Raw genomic sequence first — 22,791 nt, 5'->3', positions numbered from 1 at the left:
TTCTAGAGGTTCAAATGGAGAATTTTGAAGGGCTTTAAGTACCAAGTTTAAATCCCAGGGAGGAATCGGAGGAACAAAAGGTGGTTGAATTCGAAGTACACCCTGTAGGAATGTTTGAACCTCTGGGATGATTGCTAACTTCTTTTGAAAAAGAACCGACAAGGCCGAAACCTGACCCTTCAGGGAAGAAAGTTTTAAACCCTTGTCAAGACCCTCCTGGAGAAAGGAGAGCAGGCGAGGAAGTCTAAACAAATGCGGAGTCAAGTTCCTTTTCTCGCACCAAGCAATGTAAATACGCCATACTCTATGGTAAATGCCAGAAGTCACCGGTTTTCTAGCCCGAATCATTGTCTGAACAACCGCACGAGAAAGACCCTTTGCCTTCAAAATGTTGGATTCAAGAACCAAGCCGTCAAAGCCAGCCGATTTAAATCTGGGTGGCGACAAGGTCCTTGAAGAAGAAGATCTGGTCGCAGAGGGAGGCGAAAGGGATCTCCGACGACCATGCTGTTTAGAAGAGTGTACCACTGTCGGCGCGGCCAATCCGGAGCCACCAGAATTACTGCAAGGCCTTCTCGCCGAATGCGTTGGAGTAGACGTGGAAGCAAGGGAATTGGCGGGAACACGTAAGCCAGCTGAAATTGCCACGGAGCTGTTAGTGCATCGATCAGAAATGCTTGAGGATCCTGAGTTCTTGATCCGTAAAGAGGAAGTTTTTTGTTGAGGCGTGACGCCATCAGGTCTATGTCTGGCATTCCCCAGCGATCCACTAGAGAAAGAAATACTTCCTGGTGAAGTTCCCATTCTCCCGGATGAATCGTGTGACGACTCAAAAAATCTGCCTCCCAGTTTTCGACTCCCGGAATGTGAATTGCTGAAATCACGGGAATCCAACGTTCCGCCCACGTGAGAATCTGAGCAACCTCTCTCATTGCGGACCAGCTGCGAGTTCCTCCCTGTTTGTTGATGTAAGCCACTGCCGTGGCATTGTCGGATTGCACCCGAACTGGATGGCCTTGCACCATGGTCTGAATCCGAATGAGAGCATATCGGATCGCTCTCAATTCCAGAATGTTGATCTGTAGTTTTGACTCTTGAGTGCTCCAGCGCCCCTGTAAATGATGAGTCTGGAACACTGCTCCCCAACCGCTGAGGCTTGCGTCCGTGGTTACCATCATCCAAGACCAGACCGTGAACGGCGCACCCTTCCTCAGATTGTGACTGTGAAGCCACCAGTAGAGCGACTGACGAGTCCTTATCGACAAGCGTATCAACTGCAGTTCGAGACGTGAATCCGTCCGAGTCCAACAGTGGAGAATCTGAGCTTGAAGAGGTCGGGCATGAAATCTGGCGTATGGAACTGCCTTGAATGAGGACACCATCTTGCCCAGTACCTGCATGCATCTGAGGACTGACACTGCCGGCAACTTTAACAGGGTTCTGATTCTGGCTTGTAAGTCCTGAATCTTGTCTGTAGGCAGAAACACCCTCTGGCTGTTGGTGTCGAATAGAAGACCCAGAAAAACCATTTTCTGCGACGGGAGTAAAGACGACTTTGGAAAATTGATTATCCACCCGAACGACTGTAGAGTCTCTGTCGTTAGACGCAGGTTCTGAGTGAGAATCTCCGGTGACGGTGCCTTGATCAACAGGTCGTCCAAGTATGGGGTGATGTTGACCCCTTTGCAACGGAGAACTGCGACGACATGACCCAGGACCTTCGTAAAAACCCGGGGAGCCGTAGAGAGACCAAAGGGAAGGGCCCGAAACTGAAAATGCCACGGCCCTACTGCAAATCTCAGAAGGGATTGATGTCCTATCCAAATTGGAACATGTAGGTATGCGTCCTTTATGTCTATTGAAGCCAAATATTCCCCTGGCTCCATGGCTGCGATAATGGAGCGAATGGATTCCATCCTGAATTTTTGGGATGAGAGGTACGGATTGAGAGCTTTTAGATTTAGAATGGGTCGAAACGAACCGTCCGGCTTGTCCACGAGAAAAAGACCCGAGTAAAAACCCCGACCTCTCTGAGGAGCTGGGACCGGAAGGATTACTCCATTTTGTAATAATGTTGCTGTTGCCTGAAGGAGAGCTTGACGTCTGGAGGGGTCGTCTGGGAGAGGTGTGACAAATAGTCGGGTTGGGACTGTCTCTTCGAAATCCAACATATATCCTCTGGAAATGACCCCCATTACCCACCGATCTGGTTTCGATAGGAGCCACACTTCCCTGAAGTGAAGTAAACGAGCCCCAACCTGTATTGATCCCTCCAGAGGGCCCGAAGCGTCATGCCTCAGGCTTGTCGGCAGGCTTACTGGCCGGTCTGCGAGTAGCCTGAGCTCCTCTACCTCTGAATGATCCCCTCCGTGGAAATCTGGAGAAGGGCCGAAAGGACTGGAAGTTACCTCTGCCCTGCGTACGAAAGGACCGAAATCTTGTAGGTTTTGGTTTGTTAGGAGCAGACGGAAGGAAAGGGCTCTTTCCTCCCGTAGTATCTGAAATGATCTTCTTTAACTCGGATCCAAAGAGAAACTCGCCTTCAAAAGGAACTGCCGTCAAGGTCTGCTTTGAGTCCGAATCAGCATTCCAAACCCTAAGCCAAAGAGATCGTCTTGCGGATACTGTTAAGGCAGAAACACGGGACTGTAGCGCCACCGAATCCAATAAGGCCTCACCCACGTAAGTAAGGGCCTCAGAAATCTGTTCTGCTAATTGAATGGCCTCCGACGGATCGTCTGACTGCATCCCAGATACAACCTGTGCAAGCCACTCATCTACGGCTTTAAGCACCCAGGCACTCGCCAGAACTGGACGAAGAGAGACACCTGATAAGGAAAACATAGATTTTAGTAATGCTTCTATCTTCCTATCGGTAGAGTCTTTTAAAGTCACAGACTGTACTGACGGAATAACCGTAGCTTTTGCTAAATGCGAAATAGGAGCGTCTACCTTTGGGGCAGTCTCCCAAAATTTTGTATCCTCCTCTGTAAAAGGATATAGAAATTTTAACTTTTTAGGAGCCTGGAAACGGGAATCCGGTTTTAGCCAGGGTTCTTTTAAAATATCCGCAAAGTGCGAGTAAGAAGGGAAGGCAGTAACCTGTCTCTTCTGTCGTTTGAAGAAAGGGGAAGAAGTCTCGGCTACTGCCTCATCCTGAATATTAAGGGTCTGACGAATGGCTTCGATTAGTAGCCTAACACCTGAACTAGTAGATAATTCCTCATCTTCCCAAGCCAAATTTTCGTCCCATTCAGGATCTACCTCCCCTTCTTCCAATGGAGATGTCAGAGTATCTAACTCCTCTCCCGGAAACGTAATAGCGGTCAGCGGCTGCGTTCGCTTAGAAGCCGCCGAACTACTAGCAGAATTTACAAATTTATTTACAGACTGAGTCAAATCAGTGAGACACTTTCCCATATTCTGGGCCCACAGCGGTTCCACTTGAGTCTGGGCCAAAGCTGCTTCCGACCTTGACTGACGCAAATCTGAAATTGCATCCACCATAGCCTTGACCCAAGGGGCATTGACTGATCTGTGGATCTGGCCTGCTGATCTGCCGCTGGTGCCCCAGAGCATGATGTACAGAGGGTCCCTGCGTCAGCACTCCCCTTAGCCAGCTTTGTGCCACATTGTGAACATGAGAAATAAACCACTAAGGTTGTTTTTCCCTTTGCAGGTTTCTCTGGCTTACTGGTCATTTTGTACTCTGATGTACTATGTCTTGTCCCCCAAGTGTGATCCCCCGCCTCTTATACTTGCGGTTTTTGTGTAAGTGTGATCCCCCTTCTTAGCACAGCGTCCCCCCGTCTGCAGGCAGAGAAGATGGCGCCGTGAACAGCAGCGCGCGCGCGGGCAGAGCTGGGCGGGAAGACGGCTCTGCCTCTGCCCGCCTGACGTAACTTCTCTCTCACTCCGGCAAAACCGGAAGTTCGGCTCCCGTGCGCCGCTACACAGAGCGGTTGTCATGGCAGCACAGCAACGGTCCCAGGGAGTGAATAACACCCTCCCGGACCTAAACACAGTCCGCCCCCACCAAATTACATCCCAGTTCAGTCATCCGGCTGTCTGTGGATGTCGCGCGCTCCGGGGGGGGAGGAGAGGGGAGAGAAGCGACGGCTTGTATATATATATATATATATAGGATAAAAATCCCCAGTGAGGCAATAGGAAATAGGGACAGCCCAATACTGTCAGTGACAGATTGTGGCTGTCCAGTTACCTGATTCTGCTTTCTTCTCTGAAGGCCCCAGTGACCAAGGTATAGTGGCCTCCATGCAGCAGTCTGGAATGGGATACTAACCCTCTTCCATTGTTATACCTGTCACCTGTAAACAGGGACTAGGTACTTGTCAAAAGAAATAAAAATAAACAGAAAATCTAAAGAGAAATAAAAACTGTGTCTGTACTCCACAGGCACAAAACTAAAACTGAACAGGGCTGAGCAGGAAGGAGATGGGAGTGGTTAGAGGGGGGAGGAGTCAGCTTTTGATAGTTCTGTGCCAAACTCCACTACCACACACCTCTAACCCACAAGTAACGGCGCAGCGTCCCCCAGATGGAGGACAGAGAAAAGGAGGGTATATCTCCAAGTGTCAGTCCCAGTCTAAATACAATGCTCATGTGAGAGACAGTGGCGTAAGTTCGTCCCAGTAGCCCGGAGGCGAGATAAGTACTGGTGCCCCCCCCCCCCCCTTATATTTAGATAAGTGTGTGTGTAGTGTTCTGGGGGAAAAAAGTATACTGTATATATACATTTCATTGTCTTTTATTTTAAATCACACATTTCTTAGCAGTCATACCCAGGATTAGAACCCATGACCTGTTACACGGACAGCAGGCACTTTACTAATGGAGCTATTTGCTCCTGTATAGGAAGCAGGAGAATTCTTACTATACGAAGTTACATGTAATTGTGAGAGAAGTAACTTCACGTAGTTAGAATTCTCATATTTCCTATACAGGAGCAAATAGCTTCATCAGTAAGGTGTCTGCTTCCTGTGTAATAGGTCATTGTTTCTAATCCCGGGTATGACACTTGTAAAATGTGTATCTAAAGTATAATAAAAAGGGTGTGATTTGTAAGGTACAGGAACCAGTGAGGCAATTGGCTACTGATAAGAGAGTAGCAGCTATCAACTTAATTTAATGGTGTCACAGAATGGGAGGAGAGGTGCCCCCTTCAGAGCAGGAGCCCGGCGGCAGATGACTCCGTTGCCTCCCAGAGTTCTGCCTCTGGTGAGAGATAGGGACACTGTGGCTCTCTTTTCTGTAAGGAAAGCTATTCAGATATAGGACAGATTTTAATTCATGTGAAAATAGTTTTTCAATTCATCCTCTCCTCATGTAGCTTGTGTTGCTCATGGAAGCCTCCCACCAGACATCTATTTTATGATTCCCCAACCTCAATTACTCTAGTTTCACTCACTCCACTTATTTATCTCTGCTGAATAATGTTTTTGACTAATATGTTGTGTAGGGAAAATACAGCTTCTCCGTAGCCACATGTATTGTGTATCTAATAGTTAATACTGGCTCTGATACTAGACCAGTCTGTGACATGTAAAGTACTAATGCTGTAAAATGTTACAGTTATGTTATATAAATACCACATGCGGAGGTTCATTCTCTTTTACTGTGACGTTATATAGATTTGTTCTGAAGATTGGAGGATTATCATCAACATCCTGGACAGAAACATGGATTATAATTGACGACGATAATGGAGGGATTCCAGAATCCTTGGCCTACAAAGACACATAATGTAATTCATAAATCATGCTATGTTTATCACAACTGCAGAAGACAATACCCAGTCCCCCATGTGGATTTCTACTCTTCCCCCTGATTGTTACTCTTGGGTCCACCCAAAGCAAAAATATTGCATGCAAATAACGAGATTCATTAGTTTATCTGAGGACTATGGTGTAGCATCTGTTTTATGGGACATCCTATATAATAAAAGGCTAACGCTGCTCCTCACATCTATGGGGGGAATTCAAGTGTTTTGCATGCTGATGGCCACTAGATGGTGCCTGACGAAGCAATTAAAATGTTGCTCAGTTCGGGCACGCACAGCCGCCGATGCTGACATTACTGTTTTGTTGTTCCGTCATTTTGACAGGCCGTTAACTAGTTTATAAATAAAAAATAACATATTATTATTCTGTATCTAGGTGTACGGAAAGATGGAGTCTTGGGTTATATCTAAAAGAACCCCTGACATGAACAGTCATCCATTCATCTTAAAACCACATAAAAAACCACATAAAAAATATACAATATATGCCATCAGCAAAGTAAATCCTTCCACAAGGACTTTTCTTGAGACAACCGTCTAGCCCAGAGGCTAACATAGTAACATAGTTTCTGAGATTGAAAAAGACAATTTGTCCATCGAGTTCAACCTATATGTGTGCTCCTATGCTGTATTATTTTTTAAGATTAATTTTGTCTGTTGCTAATATCGGCCGTTGTGTTTATTCCGTATTCCTCTTTTTTAATAACTATAGTGCATGACTACACACCATAACCCTGTATATCCTTAGCCATTAGGAATTTATCTAGCCCATTCTTAAAAGTGTTGACCGAGTCTGCCATTACTACTCTCTCTGGCAGGGAATGGCAAAGACGTATAGTCCTTACTGTGAAAAACCTTTTCCCCTCTGTGTGCGAAATCTCCTCTCCTCTAACCTAAGCATCTGTCCATGTGTCCTCTGTGTTGATCTTACCAAAAACAGGTCCCCCGTTAGATCTGTGTATTGTCCCCTTATATATTTGTAAATGTTGATCATGTCCCCTCTTAGTCTCTTCTTTTCAGTGTAAACATTCCTAGACTTGCAAGCCTTTCCTCATATTCCAGCATCTCCATCCCCCTAATTAGTTTGGTCGCCCGCCTCTTAACCCTTTTTATTTCCAAGATATCTTTTTTGTAGTATGGTGCCCAAAATTGTGCACAGTACTCAATATGTGGCCTTGCTAGGGATTTATATAATGGGAGTATAACACTCATCAGGGGCACTTTAAGCCAGGAGGAGACCCGTGTTCAGCCTCCTCCATTCGGGTCCCCTCCTCTCTGCCTGGAGCGCTGTAGAGTCTGAGCTCTAGAGGGCTCAGACTCTAATGTGCATGCGCAGATCTCTGGGAAAATGGCGCGGTGGCCATTTTTCCCTGAGATTTCTCTACAGCACATGCACAGAACTCTGTGAAAATGGCCGCTGAGCCATTTTCACGGTGTTCTAACAGCGCTACGGATGCCTGCGCTGGACTTTGGAGGGGTGAGTATTTTAAAAATGGGTGCAGCATGTGCGGTGGGGGCCCCCTCTGGACTCAGGGGCCCATGTGCACTGCACACACTGCACCCATTACTGAAACGCCAGTGACTCTCTTCCCTTGCATCAATTCCCTGCTTTATACATGCTAATATCTTGTTAGCCTTCTTTGTTGCAGGGGCAAAAGCAGGATTTTCAGGGGGGGAGGGTGTTCTATAATATATATATATATATATATATATAATATGTAGATGGGCACTCAATAAAACAATGCTTGTATTGCCAGGGTGCCTTCCTTTGGGTATTCACATGACTGTCAGAGCCCCTGACTTGGAAGAATCAGGCGGCACTCCATGGACTTCTGAACATGAAGTGAAATTTTTCCATATCAACATTTCAAGACGTAAACGGTCTTTTCATCAGGATATACCAAAAAATATGTTTATTATGTATAAATTATATAAATCCTGATAAGGACATTTAGGTCTTGAAACGGTGATATGCTGGAATAAATGTAGTTGCATGTTAAGAAGTCCATGGAGTGTTTCCTGATTCTTGCAAGGCAGGGCATCTGATTATAATATTATATATATATATATACATATATATATATATATATATGTGTGTACATGGATCCAGCGCTTACTACACCAACAATACAGCCTGGGTGCCATCACAGCACTCACAGGAAATATATTTATTTATATTATACATATATATTATTATATTATTTTATATTATTATATATTATTCAATTTATATTATATTTATATTATACATATATAGATGATTTTTTTATTTTATTATTTTATTGTTCTTGTCACACACACATAACATACTTGCACACAGCATATTTACAAACACACAAAAGGCATACACGCACGCACAGCATGTCCACACACACATACACGGGGCATACACACACACACATCACATACAACACATTCCGGTTTCCTACTGCGGCTACTGGAACATCAGATAGGGCTTCCCCACCTACCCACACCCCACCGCTCCGTTCAGCTCCGAGTCCTCTCCACTCCACTCCCGTCGCGGCCGCCAGCACCCCTGACACAGGAAACACACACCAGCAGTGTCAGCCTCATCCGGCCATCAAAGCTCCGAAGAGATAGACATGCCTGAGGGCAGCTGTGCGCTGCGGCTCCCCCTCCTACATTACAGCCAGCAGCAGCACTGCCTCGGCGGACCAGCCTTCTCCCTGCGCTCCACACTTTTAAATAAATAATAATGTAACCTGCGCCAATGGATCGGCGTGCAGGGGGGGTTTCCAGGTATTCGGAAACCCCCCCTGCGTGCGCGTATGTGTTGCAATCCTACTTTGGGTACTGCTGCTTAGTTTGCTATCTATGTGAACACCTAAGTCTTTTTCCAGTACAGAATCCCCTAATTTGACCTCATTTAGTATGTAGGTGTTATTTTTGTTCTTGCTACCAAAGTGCATTGCCTTACACTTATCTGTATTGAAACTCATTCTCCATTTTGCTACCCATGCTTCCAGTTTAACTAAGTCGTTCTGAAGAGACTCAGCATCCCCCACCGAATTTATAACCTTACACAATTTGGTATCGTCTGCAAAAATTTACACCATGCTCTCTAGATCTACTGCTAGATCGTTAATGAAAATGTTGAACAATAGTGTCCAAGTACAGACCCTTGTCGCACAGCACTTAGTACTTCAGTCCAGTTTGAAAAGATCCATTTACCACAACACGCTGCTCCCTATTATCTAACCAATTTCTGACCCAAGTGCATATTTTGCTCCCTAGCCCTAGTTCTTGCAACTTATAGATAAGTCTCATGTGTGGTACTGTGTCGAATGCTTTAGCAAAATCTAAAAAGATTACATCCACCTCCTTATCCTGATCAAGGTACACACTAACTGTTTCATACAAGCCTAATACGTTTGTTTGACATGATCTATCCTTCACAAATCCATGTTGGTTCCTATTAATAAACCTTATTGGCTTCAAGGAACTTCTGTATACTATACCTTAGAATACCTTCCAGTACTTTCCCCACTATAGATGTAAGACTAACTGGTCTATAATTACCTATCGGCACTACTTCTGCTATATGCCAGTCTTTGGGAACCATGCCTGATGTAAGTGAGTCATTGAAGATCAAAAGTAGCGGTCTTGCTAGTTCAGAGTGAAGCTCCATGAGAACCCTTGGGTGAATTCCGTCGAGACCAGGTGACTTATTAATCTTAATTTTTTTAATCGGTCACAGACTACCTCCTCACTTACATTAGCACTTAGCAGTGGGACATTATCTTTGTTGAGATTGTGTGTTAAGCCCTGCATCTGGTCCTCTCTTGTGAAGACCGATGAGAAAAACTCATTTAATTTGTCTGCTATGTCATTATTGTTTTTGATTAAGACTCAAAACTTGTCCTTTAAAGGGCCTATACTCTCCTTCTTTAATCTTTTGCTGTTGATATATTAAAAGAAAAAATGTGGGGTTTGATTTGCTTTCCTTTGCTACAAGATTTTCAGTTTCTACTTTAGCCGCACTTATTTCTTTTTTGCAGATTTTGTTACAATTCTTATAGTGCTTTAATGACTCCGCATTCCTGACTGATTTGTATTTTTTGAATTCTCGCCTTTTTTTACTCATTAGTTCCTTCATCTTTTTGTTAAGCCACATTGGTTTGGAATTTTCAGTCCTTTGTTTGCTGCCCATGGGAATAAATTTGCAAGTATTATTAACGAGCAGTGATTTTAATACCTCCCATTTTTCTGTTGTATTTTTCCTTGAAACAAAATTTCCCATTCAATGTCCCTTAAAGCTTCCCTCATCATGTCAAAGTTGGCTTTGCTAAAGTTTAGTGTACTAGTTGAACAAATATAGGACTGCTTTTAAAAACTGATTTTGAATGTGGCCATATTGTGGTTGCTGTTTCCCATGGGCTCCCCTACTATAATATTTTATATCAATTCCCCATTGTTAGTTAATACCAAGTCTAAGATTGCATTGTATCTAGTTGGTTCCTCTATTAGTTGAAGTAAGCCATTATCATTTAGTGTATTTAAAAAACATATTACCCCTAGCAGTATCACATGACTCATTTGTCCAATTTATCTCCGGATAGTCAAAATCTCCCATCACTATTACGTCGCCTACTCCTGCTGCTTTTTCAATTTGCTTCAGTAACATTTCCTCATCAGACACATTAATACCAAGTGGTTTGTAGCATAGCCCCAATACTATCTTCCCTTTCCCCTGCATTCAAGTTCTACCCATAACATCTCAACAGAATTTACAGTCCCCTCATGAATATCTTCCCGTATATCAAGTTTTAAAAACGGCTTTACGTAAAGACATACCCCTCCACCCCATTTATTTAATCTGTCTCTCCTGAACAGACTATAACCCTCTAGACTGACTGTCCAATCATGAGGCTCGTCCCATCAAGTTTCAGTAATGCCTATAATATCATACTGTTTGCTTGCTGCAAGGACTTCTAGTTCCCCATTTTTACCTGTAAGGCTTCTAGCGTTTACATACATACAAGTAAGATAAGTATTCCCGCTAGTGCTAGGGACATCATTTTCTATATGCAGTAATGATGACCCATAATCGTCGTTAGTTAGTGTTTTGGCAATACCTTTGGTAATACCCTTGCCGGCTGCTCTTTCCCTCCCCCTTCTCCACCCCCTTTTCGTTCACTACCTCCATCCTCACTATTCTCACTGCATGACCTGTAGTTCTAGCTAAATCCTCCCCCCAGTCATCTAGTTTAAAAACTCCTCCAACCTTCTAACCATCCTTCCCCCCAGTACTGCTGCCCCCTCCTCATTCAGGTGCAATCCATCACAACAAAAAAAGATTGCTCCTGACTGAGAAGTCCGCCCAATGTTCCAGGAACACAAACCCCCTCTTTCCTACACCAGTCTCTAAGCCACACATTTACCTCCCTAATCTCCCTCTACATCCCTGGGCTAGCGCGTGGCAAGGGGTAATATTTCGGAGAATATTACCTTAGATGTCCTTAGAGGTTCTCAAAGGCGGTCCTCAAGGCACCCCAATGGTCCAGGTTTTAAGTGTATCCACTTGGCCACAGGTTACTTAATTAGCACCTCAGTTAATTTGATTTAACCATCTGTGCTGAGCCATGGTTTACCTACAACCTGGACCATTGGGGTGCCTTGAGGACTGCGTTTGAGGACCTCTGGTCTATCCTAAATACACTCTCTTCTTTATCCTAAAGAGGACGGTGCATGGTGGCTAAGGATCTACTTTTATATTCTCATGTGATTCCTACTGGTAACAATATAGCTTATAAATTACTGTGGTTTAGTACACATAGCATTTATAAAGATGCATGAACATCCTCAGGACTCACCAATACATTGAGGTCATAGTAATCTGCTGTTTCCGCGTCCAATGGTTTAGTGATAGTCAGTTTGCCAGTAGAACTGTTAATGTGGAAAGTGCCATTAAAGCAATCCTGCAATGAGTATGTCACAGCACTGTTGTTTCCAACATCCTTATCAGTAGCATTAATGTAGCCAAAATCCAGGAAATTCATGTTTTCCGGACATGTCACATTTGTTTTTATGAGTGGTGAAAAGACCGGCGTGTTATCATTCACATCAATTATGTTGATATTAACCTGTGAAAAAACAACAGTATGAGAGAGGAGTGTGGCTCAAAGACTCTCCATTTATTAACATCACTAATAGAAAAGAATCTGTTGAGGAACAAAAAAATAAAACTATCAATTGAGATAACAAGTACTTGATTAGTCCGTGCTATAGATAAAATGAGTTTGGGTAATGAGACAATATTAGCATAGCAGAGGGCAAATAAGTATAGCTGAGGCCCCCCACCTATGAAACATAGGCTACCCACCCTGCCCTGGACATGTAGTCTACCCCCACCCTCCACCCCATCCCCAGGACATAGGCTAACCACCCTACCCTCCACCACTACTCACCTGGTCTTCTGTCACTGCTTTTGTCTTGTTCTCACATCACAACCGCCTCCTCAGGAAGAGGCAGCCTTGTTTTGATTCCAAAATGTCTGAAGTGAAACAGCTCTATTTGGTAACAGTAGTTTTACATTGGCAATCTTGGGTGCAAAAAGAGGCTGCGTCTTCCCTGGGAGCCAGCTGAGGTGTGAGATAGAGATGTGGGATGGTCCCGTTTGTCACAGTCACTGCCAACACATCTCAACCTTGGATGGTAATAGTTTCTTGCACACTCACGTGAGAGACACACTGATGCTTGGGTATCTGTTTAATGAACATGTTGTTTTTCTGAGTTTGTATTGAGTATTTTATTGCTATATGGTTTGTACACTAAACATACTGCACTATGGCCCTCATTCCGAGTTGTTCGCTCGTTGCCGAGTTTCGCTATATTGCGATTAGTCGCTTACTGCGCATGTGCATGGTTCGCAGAGCGCATGCGCTTAGTTATTTTACTCAAAAGTTAGGTATTTTACTCACGGCATAACGAGGATTTTTCATCGTTCTGATGATCGGAGTGTGATTGACAGGAAGTGGGTGTTTCTAGGCGGAAACTGTCCGTTTTATGGGAGTGTGCGAAAAAACGCTGGCGTTTCTGGGAAAAATGCGGGAGTGTCTGAAGAAATGGGGGAGTGTCTGGGCGAACGCTGGGTGTGTTTGTGACGTCAAACCAGGAACGAAACTGACTGAACTAATCGCAATGTAAGAGTAAGTCTGGAGCTACTCAGAAACTGCTAAGAATTTTCTATTCGCAAATCTGCTAATCTTTCGTTCGCAATTCTGCTAAGCTAAGATACACTCCCAGAGGGCGGCGGCCTAACGTGTGCAATGCTGCTAAAAGCAGCAAGCAAGCGAACAACTCGGAATGAGGGCCTATATTCCACCTGATTTCCTCTATTTTAGGTACCTGCATGTGATTATTTACCTGTGAGCAGCATCACTGACCTTACACATGTGAGGAGGACTAGAGTGATCCTGCTTATGATAATGAGCAAGTGTGGAATGATCAATCTCTGAGAGATTTGGTGGACATTTATGGACTTTTGAGGAGGTTACAAAGAAAAAGGTTGTTGGTATTTGTGGCAGCGCCAGTGGGAAGGATTCCAGTTATTTGTGTGTGTCATACAGTTCCTTGTGAGGTGTGGGGAATATGTCTAGGGCTCCTTACCATAGGTGGCATATAAGAGAAATGATATACTCTTCCATAAGCCAATGACATGTCTTTCACTTGTGATTCTGGGCCTGATTCCGATTTGTATGGAATTGTACAGATGCATGGAAGCCGCTTTGCAATTCTGTACAAATAAAATGCAGCAGGAGGCGCCTGTAGGAAATAGTCGCCTCCTGCGTGCATCTGTGAGATCCCAGTGCTGCGCCTGAGGGCACAGCCTCAGATCACCATCATGACCATTAGTCATAATTTGCGGTGTTAGCAGACCTGGTCAGTGTGCGTAAGCCTAGGCTTACTCACACTGGCCGTAGGATCTGGACAGCTGGGTCCAGGAATCCTGTGCCTGATAATGCAGACCCTGAGCCCAGCACACCTACATAATAGGGGCAAACGGTGCCTGTGTCCGCCCCCAAAAATCCGAATCAGCCCCTCCATGTGGGTTTCTGACTTCCTGGAGGACTGGAGTTGGAAAACATTGTGCGACGTGTATTAACAATAAACAAATACAAATAGCTTAGACTGAAAGCCATAGCTGAAGCACAGGTACTAGCTGTGAAGCAGCCTTTGGTTCTTTTCTAATTCTACAACAGTAAATTGTGTAGATTTAATGAAAAGGGAATATTTCTTACCACAACAGCAGCTGTACTGGGAGGGTCCCGTGAGTCCACAGCGCTCACAATGATGCTATAACTGTCTTGCTCCTCTCGATCTAGCATGGTACGGGTAATAATGGTTCCACTGTTTGTGATGGAGAATATCTCTTTGTATGTCATAATAACATACATTACTGCTATGTCTGGTCCAGCAACGGCCTGTACTGTCCCAACCTCAGTTCCTTCTGGCATGTCTTCAAGTACGCTGAAACTATACTTGGAACTCACAAACTCGGTATTGCCTGCTGCAATTGTGATAAACACAGTAGCTAAAGTGAAAACAAAAAAAGAGAAAAAAATCATTTTATATTAGCAATGACATACCATTTTACAGCTGAAACTGGTCTCATTTTAATCATTTCTGCATTAAACTGGAGGTATCAAATCAGTGAATAGAGAGAGGCAAGCTCAACAAACATATACAGGGGCAACTTCAGGGTTTGCAAGTGGCATCTCTGTGTATGGGGAGGGGCTGGATCCAAAATGATGTGATCAAAGAATTGTGTCATATTTGATTAAGGACGGGACATCCAAAGAAAACATTGGTCATGAAACATTGTTTAGTTCTAAACATTGGTTCTGGAATACTAATGGTTTGAAGTACACTAACTACTTATCAACATCCAAGCCAGGGATATGAACACCAATCATCTTACACCATTTTCTTACATACACTTAACTTGTGAGCTATCGGTTATACCAGGGCTGGCCAAACAGTTGATCGCGATGGTGTTGGCCCATCCAGCAGCATTCAGTAAGAATTAGTGAGATTCTTATTGAATGCTGCGCTGACATTACCGGTGGGTGCAGCGCCGTGGCTGGCCACCATATTTCCTTGTTCCAATGTTCTTCAGTAGCCAATAGGAATCAAGATGATTCCTATTGGCCGCTGTCCCTCTGCGGTCATGTGGTTCAGCGCCAGCCAATAAGAATCAGGATGATTCTTATTGGCTAAAGCACTCAGATGGTATAGCCACAGTGGCTGTGTAGTGCGCCTGCATCAGTGGTACTGCCCGCCTTTTGCTAGTAACACTGACAGAGAGCAGATGTGTTAGGAGAGCTCTCCGAGTGTCACCTTCTTGGGGGGGAAAAATTATAATTCTGGGGCGGTTCTGGAGGCTTGATTGAACAGCATCTGTAGCTGCAGAAATCCTGTGCCTGCTTTAACATTTATCTGCAAAACTGCAGAGTGCTGTGTACTATTTAGCAGCATTAAATTAATTGTCCTGTACCTGCTTAATCTCTATCCATAAAACGCAGGGTGCTGTGTGCTGATTTAAAAGCAGCATTGATGTTCAGGGCAGCCATCAGTGGCGACTGTGGGGACTGGAGTCCTGGGCCCTTACAGAGAGGGGGGCCCACCCCTGGCTCCTACCGCCAATACCTGTAGAACTGCACCAGTCTGTGAAACAACAGATGGCTGATGTGCAGGGATGGCTTCTTAAAACAAGCCTTATCAGCTCTCTGTAAACCATTCCTGTAGGTCCGCAACACTCCACCTACAGTATATGTAACGTCACAATGTATGACATCACATAGGGGCGGAGCAGTGCGACACAATATTTTTTTGGGGGAGGGAGGGGCCCTGTCTATTTTGTCAGTCCCAGGCCCCACAATTTCTGATGGCAGCCCTGTTGACGTTTAGTACATTTTATGTGTTCAATGCCTCATAGCCCCCTGAAAAACGTATTGCATTATGATGATTTGGTACTATGGTAGATCACAAAAGATTTTTGAAATTTAGAGTAGATCCCCAAGTCTGAAAGTCTGGCCACCCCTGGGCTATACTGTGGTTTGTGAGCAATTTGTCAGGTATCACTTTTAGTTACATCCCCCGTGTTTAAAACACATATTGCTCAGAATGCCATTTTTTCCCCAGTTCAGGGACCACTGGCCTAGGAGCTAGAGATCGCACAACTTACCACAGTAGTGCTGCTGGCCCCCTGAAGCAGAAGTAAGCAGAAGTGAAGTGATCGTGTTAGTGTGTATGTGGAGAATAGTAATATACATGTATTTTATTTAATGCAGGCATTTAAGAAATAATGCAGTCAAGGTATGACATATATGCATGCTATAGTTTGAAGCCCTCTGAGTAACAAAGTGCAACATACTGTATAAAGAAGAATTACATAAGAACATGAATATGGAGTCACTTACTAGTAGAAGACAAAGCTGGAACCCCATGATCTGTAGCTATGACACGCAGTGCAATACTGGTTCCCGCAGATCCACCAGATATATTCCGTACCAGAGAGATCTGTCCATTTTCTTTATTAATTGAAAATATAGAAAGAGGCTGGGCAAACCTAAGTTTCCACAAATATGTACAGTTAATTCTAATTATACTGTATATATTTTACATACGGTACATCTGTTATACAGTATAATGCCCAAATCTGTCCTGTATGTGTCCTGTGCAATAGGAGCTGTCCCATTGGTTTTCACATTGTAGGGAGGGACTGCATTCAGCTGGCCTATATGTATGTATATATATATATATATATATATATATATATATATACACAAAATCCAGGAGACCGGCACTCCGGCACTCCTCTGCTAGTTTTACAATTGCACCCCAGTGCCATCTAATCCCTTGAGGGATAACTAGTATTTGGTTCGCAATAGCGGCACTCAACGACGACTTGTCCAAGAATTTGAGACACCATAACTCTGGATTACTTCAATGTTTCAGGATCATTTATTTAGACCCTTTCGTCAGGATATCCTATTGGTAACCACACACACAAACACACACATACATTTATATATATATACACACACACACACATTTATATATACGCACACACACACACACACACACACACACACACTCACTACACACACTCACTCACACACACAAACGCACGCACACATTGAATTTACATAGATTGTGAGGGTACCGGTGCAGGATTGGGATTACCATTACAGACAGAGGACTGGTGCTTCCCTGCATTGTATAGTTTTAGATAAGAACCTTAATAAATATCTAAAATTGTTGAGTGGGACATTTTTTAAATAGAATATAATTGCCTAGTTAATAAAGGTGTGTCTATTTTACATGTAAAGTGCAGTAAATAGTTTCTTGTCTATTTTTCAAAAAGTTCTTGTATTCTCTGCACGGAAATAGTTCACATTCTACATAACTAAGCATTCCCAGGAGTAAGAGCATGGAAATAAAACTTAGGGGCAGCTGTAATTAAGTATGATGTTACGTCAGTACCTTGTTACGTCAGTACCTTGCGCACAGTAGAAGAACCTTGCTTGTTTTCTGTTCACACCTCTATAAATAAGTGAGGTTTTCCTACATGGAGAACTTACCTAATATTAGCGCATAAGGTGTATATGCACTGACCAAGCGCAAAATACCCATTAGGAACAGTATCAAATCAAAGTATTTGTAACTGAAGATAAGAACAGCAATAATACACATAGATACAACAATATACATTTATAATCTCAGCTGCTGTATTGTTCTCATAGTTGTCAATGAGATCGTACACATACATTTGGAAATAAGGTGAATAATAATGTGCCTGATTCAGATGTGGTTGGAGGTGCGCCCTGTGCTTCCAAGTACCAAATATCGGTACTTTGCACATGCGTAGGACCCGTTCCGCCCATGCACGAATGGGTCATGTGACACAGGACGCAGGACGGCAGCAGGCTGTCATTGATTGACAGTCTGCTGCTGTCTGGGGGCGGGGAGGGGGTGGCGAAGGCCTCAATTTGTGAAAACTGAGATGTGTCACCGCTGTTTAGGGGTAGGAAAGAGGCCAGGGATTTCCTGGCCTCTGCGATGTGCGGCTTGTGCATCCCCATGGGTGCCGCAAGCCGCCCCGGTTGGGCAAGGGAAGATACTACACTGCCTGCTTGGATGCAGTTTGGATCAGTAATGCATACAGAAGGCATGACGCCTCCTTCTGCATTACCATATTACTGCTATCACTGCTGCTTCTATAGCAACTCACAGCACATCTGAATTATCCTCAATGTAATCGGTTGCTACACAACTACTGTAAGTTCTAGGTTGGATAGCAGTGACAGCTGCAGGCTGCACAATAACATGTTAATAAAGAAATGCATCGCTATCGCTGTGGGGCATACACACGGAGAGATCCGTGCTTAAATTCTAAGCAATCTAGTCAGATTGCTTAGAATTTAAGCACTGATCTCTCCGTGTGTACCCCCCTTAAGTCATTTTCATAATACACCTCTCAGATGTAGCCGATCTCGTCCGCGATTATGGGTTTTACTTTCACAATCTCCCTGAAATGCTTTTTCAAAAGTAAGCAAGTATGTTTATATATCACCTGTAAGAAATCTGTGAACTATTCCCAGTATCCAGGTCAGTAGCAGATACTGTCAGGAAAGGATCTCCTATTTTCACTTCAGGTAACACTAAGTGTGCAGAATATTCATGTTGTGTAAAAGTTGGAGCATTATCATTGACGTCCTGAATGACAATCACAAGGTCTGCAAAACTCTGTGGAAGATCAAAATAACAATATACAGATTTGTTGTTATTATTAATACAATTATTGTGGATAATAATCTATTTTATAAATGATTTATTTTGACTTACATTCAGTAAATGTTCATTTTTCATAGTACTGTACCCTATTTTGCTGCATAATGACATTATCAGTATTGGTGCTGCTGAGATGCGGTTACCATGCCAACGGTCGGGATCTTTCTGCCAGTCATGGATTTATCGCATTGCAAGGTAATTTAAGAATGAACATTCATTTGCACAGATGGAGCGATGAATAACCGTGCTGTCTAGGCTCACAAATGGGCCAAATATTATATTGAGGAGGAAATCTAGATATTTAGGATGGGATTATGTAAATCAGGAGGAGGTTGGAGTTAAGGACCTTTATAGAGGTGTTCCTGTAATATGGGTGAGCACAGGGTAATTGCAACACATTAGTAAGCCAAAAGCAATAAGTATATCAGTGTACCCTTGTAACTCATATACACACGATGGGGAACTTGCACCTATTTCCCAACATTATGGGGTACCAAACACATTTAGCAGCAAGTAGAGATGCGGATTTCTAGCACACTAAAATCAAATAAAAGATGTTTAAGATACGAAGGAGGCTAAAGCGAGGAGTGTTTTAGGTGAATAAATGTACAAGTTTAAATGAATAAAGAGGGTCCTAGGATGGACGTAGGTTGGATACTGAAGTGACATTTTCATTGCTTACATTTTCACCCTTGAGCCTGCAAATATAAGCGCATTAACTTATGATAGGGTTGTTCCCAAAGATGTTTTTGCAGTCAAACTTTGCTTATTCCCCTAGTCCTCCCAACTTTAGCAAGGATGCACTTTCACTTGGTGCTGCAGTTACGTTCTACAGGCCTTTTATTTTATCATTCATTGTCCTCTAATGGCCTTAAATACATCTGAAAAGTTATGGGAATGCTGTGAAACCTACTTCAGTGATCAGATTTATAATTCACTCTAAATCCACAATACTCCTACTATGAACAAGCAGAAAGAAAGTGCGTATACTCAGTGATGTATTCCAAGTAGGTGTTTAACATTTCAATTAGGACTTTGTGCCCGGTATGGGCTCAGATTAACACATTGGTAATTTTTTTATGATCCGAAACAGCTAACAACATTATAAGGCAAGCAATTTAGATGGACTTTTCCTAATGTATTATTACCTATAGTTCTTAACTGCAGAATTAATTATATATAACATCTGTTCATTCCATAACTGGCTTCCTAAAAGCACATCCAATTACCTCTCTAGGCGGTGTTCCGTTATCTGATGCTATTAGCGACATTACATATCTGTTTTTCGTCTCTCGGTCTAATGGTCCTTGAGCAATAATAATACCATTCTATAGAAGAAAAAGGCAGTGGAAAATTATAACGTAGAAAGCAGACACAATGCATCATTTTAAATGTCTTTCCATAAATACTGGTACGGTAACTTCTGACCGCTGAAACTAGGACATGGCGCTGATCTAGAATAGTGACATAGGCTCCTTACCATCAAGAACCAAATCTCACCTATATCAAAACGATTTGCATTCATATAGTTTTCTACAAGTAGTTAAACAAATGTAAAAAACACTCTGATAATGGCCCTCATTCCGAGTTGTTCGCTCGCAAGCGGATTTTAGCAGATTTGCTCATGCTAAGCCGCCGCCTACTGGGAGTGAATCTTAGCATCTTAAAATTGCGAACGATGTATTCGCAATATTGCGATTACACACCTCGTAGCAGTTTCTGAGTAGCTTTAGACTTACTCGGCATCTGCGATCAGTTCAGTGCTTGTCGTTCCTGGTTTGACGTCACAAACACACCCAGCGTTCACCCAGACACTCCTCCGTTTCTCCGGCCACTCCTGCGTTTTTTCCGGAAACGGTAGCGTTTTTTCCCACACGCCCATAAAACGGCCTGTTTCCGCCCAGTAACACCCATTTCCTGTCAATCACATTACGATCTCCAGAACGATGAAAAAGCCGTGAGTAAAATTCCTAACTGCATAGCAAATTTACTTGGCGCAGTCGCAGTGCGAACATTGCGCATGCGCATTAAGCGGAAAATCGCTGCGATGCGAAGATTTTTACCGAGCGAACAACTCGGAATGAGGGCCAATATCCAATAGAAAAAACTACTTTAAGACTTTTTATAAATGAATTACACATAGAAAAGAGAAAATAAGTGATTCTATAAGTAGTCACCTAACTTATTTGAATATTCGGTAGCGCACCTTTACTTATAATTAGAAGTCTAATGGGTAAGTCACAAGCAGTTAGACTCCTCTGGACACTGCAAGTTTTTCATTATTGCTATTGGTTTATTAGATTGCATGGACAATCATTTTGAAATGGTTCCATTGATTCTCAATGGAATTAAGATTTGGTCCACCACAGGTTCTTATCATTTGCTGTGTGGATTGGATTATTGTTCTATTTAATATACATTTTCTCCCATGTCTTAGGCCTTTTACAAATAGAAGAGTGTTTTGTTCCACAATTTGTCTATATCTTGCTCCATCTATTTTTACAAGTTTTCCAGCACACAAAGCAATGAAACATCCTTTGGCATCATACTTCATAGTAGGGATAGTTCATGTTGCACAGAGTTAGGCTTACCCTAAACATGAACAGTATTGTTGGTGTAATGGTTAGCATTGCTGCCTCCCGGCACTGAGGTCTTGAGTTTGATTCCCACCAAGAACTCATCTGTGTTTGTGTAGGTTTCCACCAGGTGCTCTGATTGCCTCCCACAAGCCAAAAATATACTAGTAGGTTAACTGGATTCTGACAGAAAAAAATTAACCCTGTTGTGTGTGTATATAGGGCCTGATTCAGAAATGGATGAAAACGCAAGCAACATTGTATTTCTGTCCGATCTCCAGGAGGGGCATGCAGGAGACGTCTCAGTAGAAGAGAGGGCTCCTGCATGTAGCTGCAATCCCAACGTCGCAAGATGGGATCCAATATTGTGATGTTCCACACAGATGGCCATCTGAGTAAGCTGGTTACACGCAGACCCCTGGATCTCCTATCCCAGAAAATGGGAGATGACACTCCCCCATTTCTGGGAGCGCAGGCCTCCCCCACACCCTCAATGACACTGCCTGTGAATCAGGCAGTGGCGGAAGGGAAGTGCGGGTGACATCGCTGCCATGCAGGAGCTGCGCTGAACTCTGAATTTGGCCCTTAGTGCTTAGCCTTAATGCCAAAAAAAGTTAATTTCACTGGACTGTAGAATTGGTATGACGGTCTCTCATATATTTGAATGCAAAATCTGTGTGAGGCTTCTTCTAAAATGGTTTTCTTTTTCTACCATCCCATAAAGTTCTATTGAAGTGCTACAGTTTCCAGCATCCCTGCACTGAAGCTCTGTCTGTCCAGTTGCCACATCTCTCCTGATGGCCTAAATAACAAGCTACCTTCTCAAAAAGAGGCTCAGTGTTGGAGCATGGATAGTTAAAGCTTATTCATAGTTGTGTTATATTCTATTTACTGATGATGAACTTTGTTGTGCGTCAGGGAATCTTGGTGCTTTTCAAAAACATTTTCTTGTCTCATAGACTGGTGTAGTTAGAATAAAATCTATTAAAGATGGATTCCTTCCTATTAATTGCTTATGTGACACCTAAATGCAAATGATTGCACCAAGGTTAATTAAGATGTGTTTTAAAGCACATAAACTATTTTTTTTTCTGTGTAATTACCTAAGAAAAAGCTTTTGAGTCTATTTTTATTTGATGTTTCTGACTAACAGGAATTCTCAAAAAAATAAAAATAAAAAATCCTTTATGTAAAATGAAGGCTGACAAATGCCAGTAAGGCCACCTTGCTGCATGAGGACCACTGGTTTAGAAGATATACTGTATACTGAAAATTGTTGGTCTGATCGTCTTAGTTCCCCCTCGATTACTCTCCTTAGTTCTTAGGGCTTTCCCATTTTCCCTTTTGTATCAGCATATGAAACAAAATACAGCAGATCTCTGTAGCCAAGGAAGCTAAAAGTTCATATCAAATCAGGCACTTCTACAGTAGTCAGAGCCTATATGCAGAGCCGGCCCTAGGCATAGGCGAACTAGGCAAATGTCTAGGGCATTTGATATGCTTAGGGGCACAAGCACCTTCTGCTGATTAAAATGATTAAAATGATATGCAACATGCCTATATTCTGTATGTGACATTACAGTGTCTTCCTGGAAATCA

General features: G+C 43.1%; 1 protein-coding gene across 5 annotated transcripts in view; it reads right to left on the bottom strand.

The window, feature by feature from the left end:
• LOC134910339 (cadherin-23-like) overlaps positions 1–22,791 on the bottom strand; it is a 236,059-nt gene that overhangs the window by 191,468 nt on the left and 21,800 nt on the right. For all 5 annotated transcript variants that reach the window (XM_063918239.1, XM_063918234.1, XM_063918237.1 and 2 more), the window contains 6 exons: positions 19,846–19,944; positions 18,399–18,571; positions 16,243–16,391; positions 14,062–14,354; positions 11,635–11,904; positions 5,610–5,747 (listed from right to left, as the gene is read on the bottom strand). In XM_063918239.1, coding sequence (XP_063774309.1) covers positions 5,610–5,747; positions 11,635–11,904; positions 14,062–14,354; positions 16,243–16,391; positions 18,399–18,571; positions 19,846–19,944 — 1,122 coding nt within the window. The remainder of the gene's footprint in view (positions 1–5,609; positions 5,748–11,634; positions 11,905–14,061; positions 14,355–16,242; positions 16,392–18,398; positions 18,572–19,845; positions 19,945–22,791) is intronic.

This window comes from Pseudophryne corroboree, chromosome 4 (assembly GCF_028390025.1).
Source record: "Pseudophryne corroboree isolate aPseCor3 chromosome 4, aPseCor3.hap2, whole genome shotgun sequence".
NCBI classification, from domain to species: Eukaryota; Metazoa; Chordata; class Amphibia; order Anura; family Myobatrachidae; genus Pseudophryne; species Pseudophryne corroboree.
The sequence above is the reverse complement of the archived record's forward strand: the minus strand, read 5'-3'. Positions and strand labels throughout refer to the sequence as shown.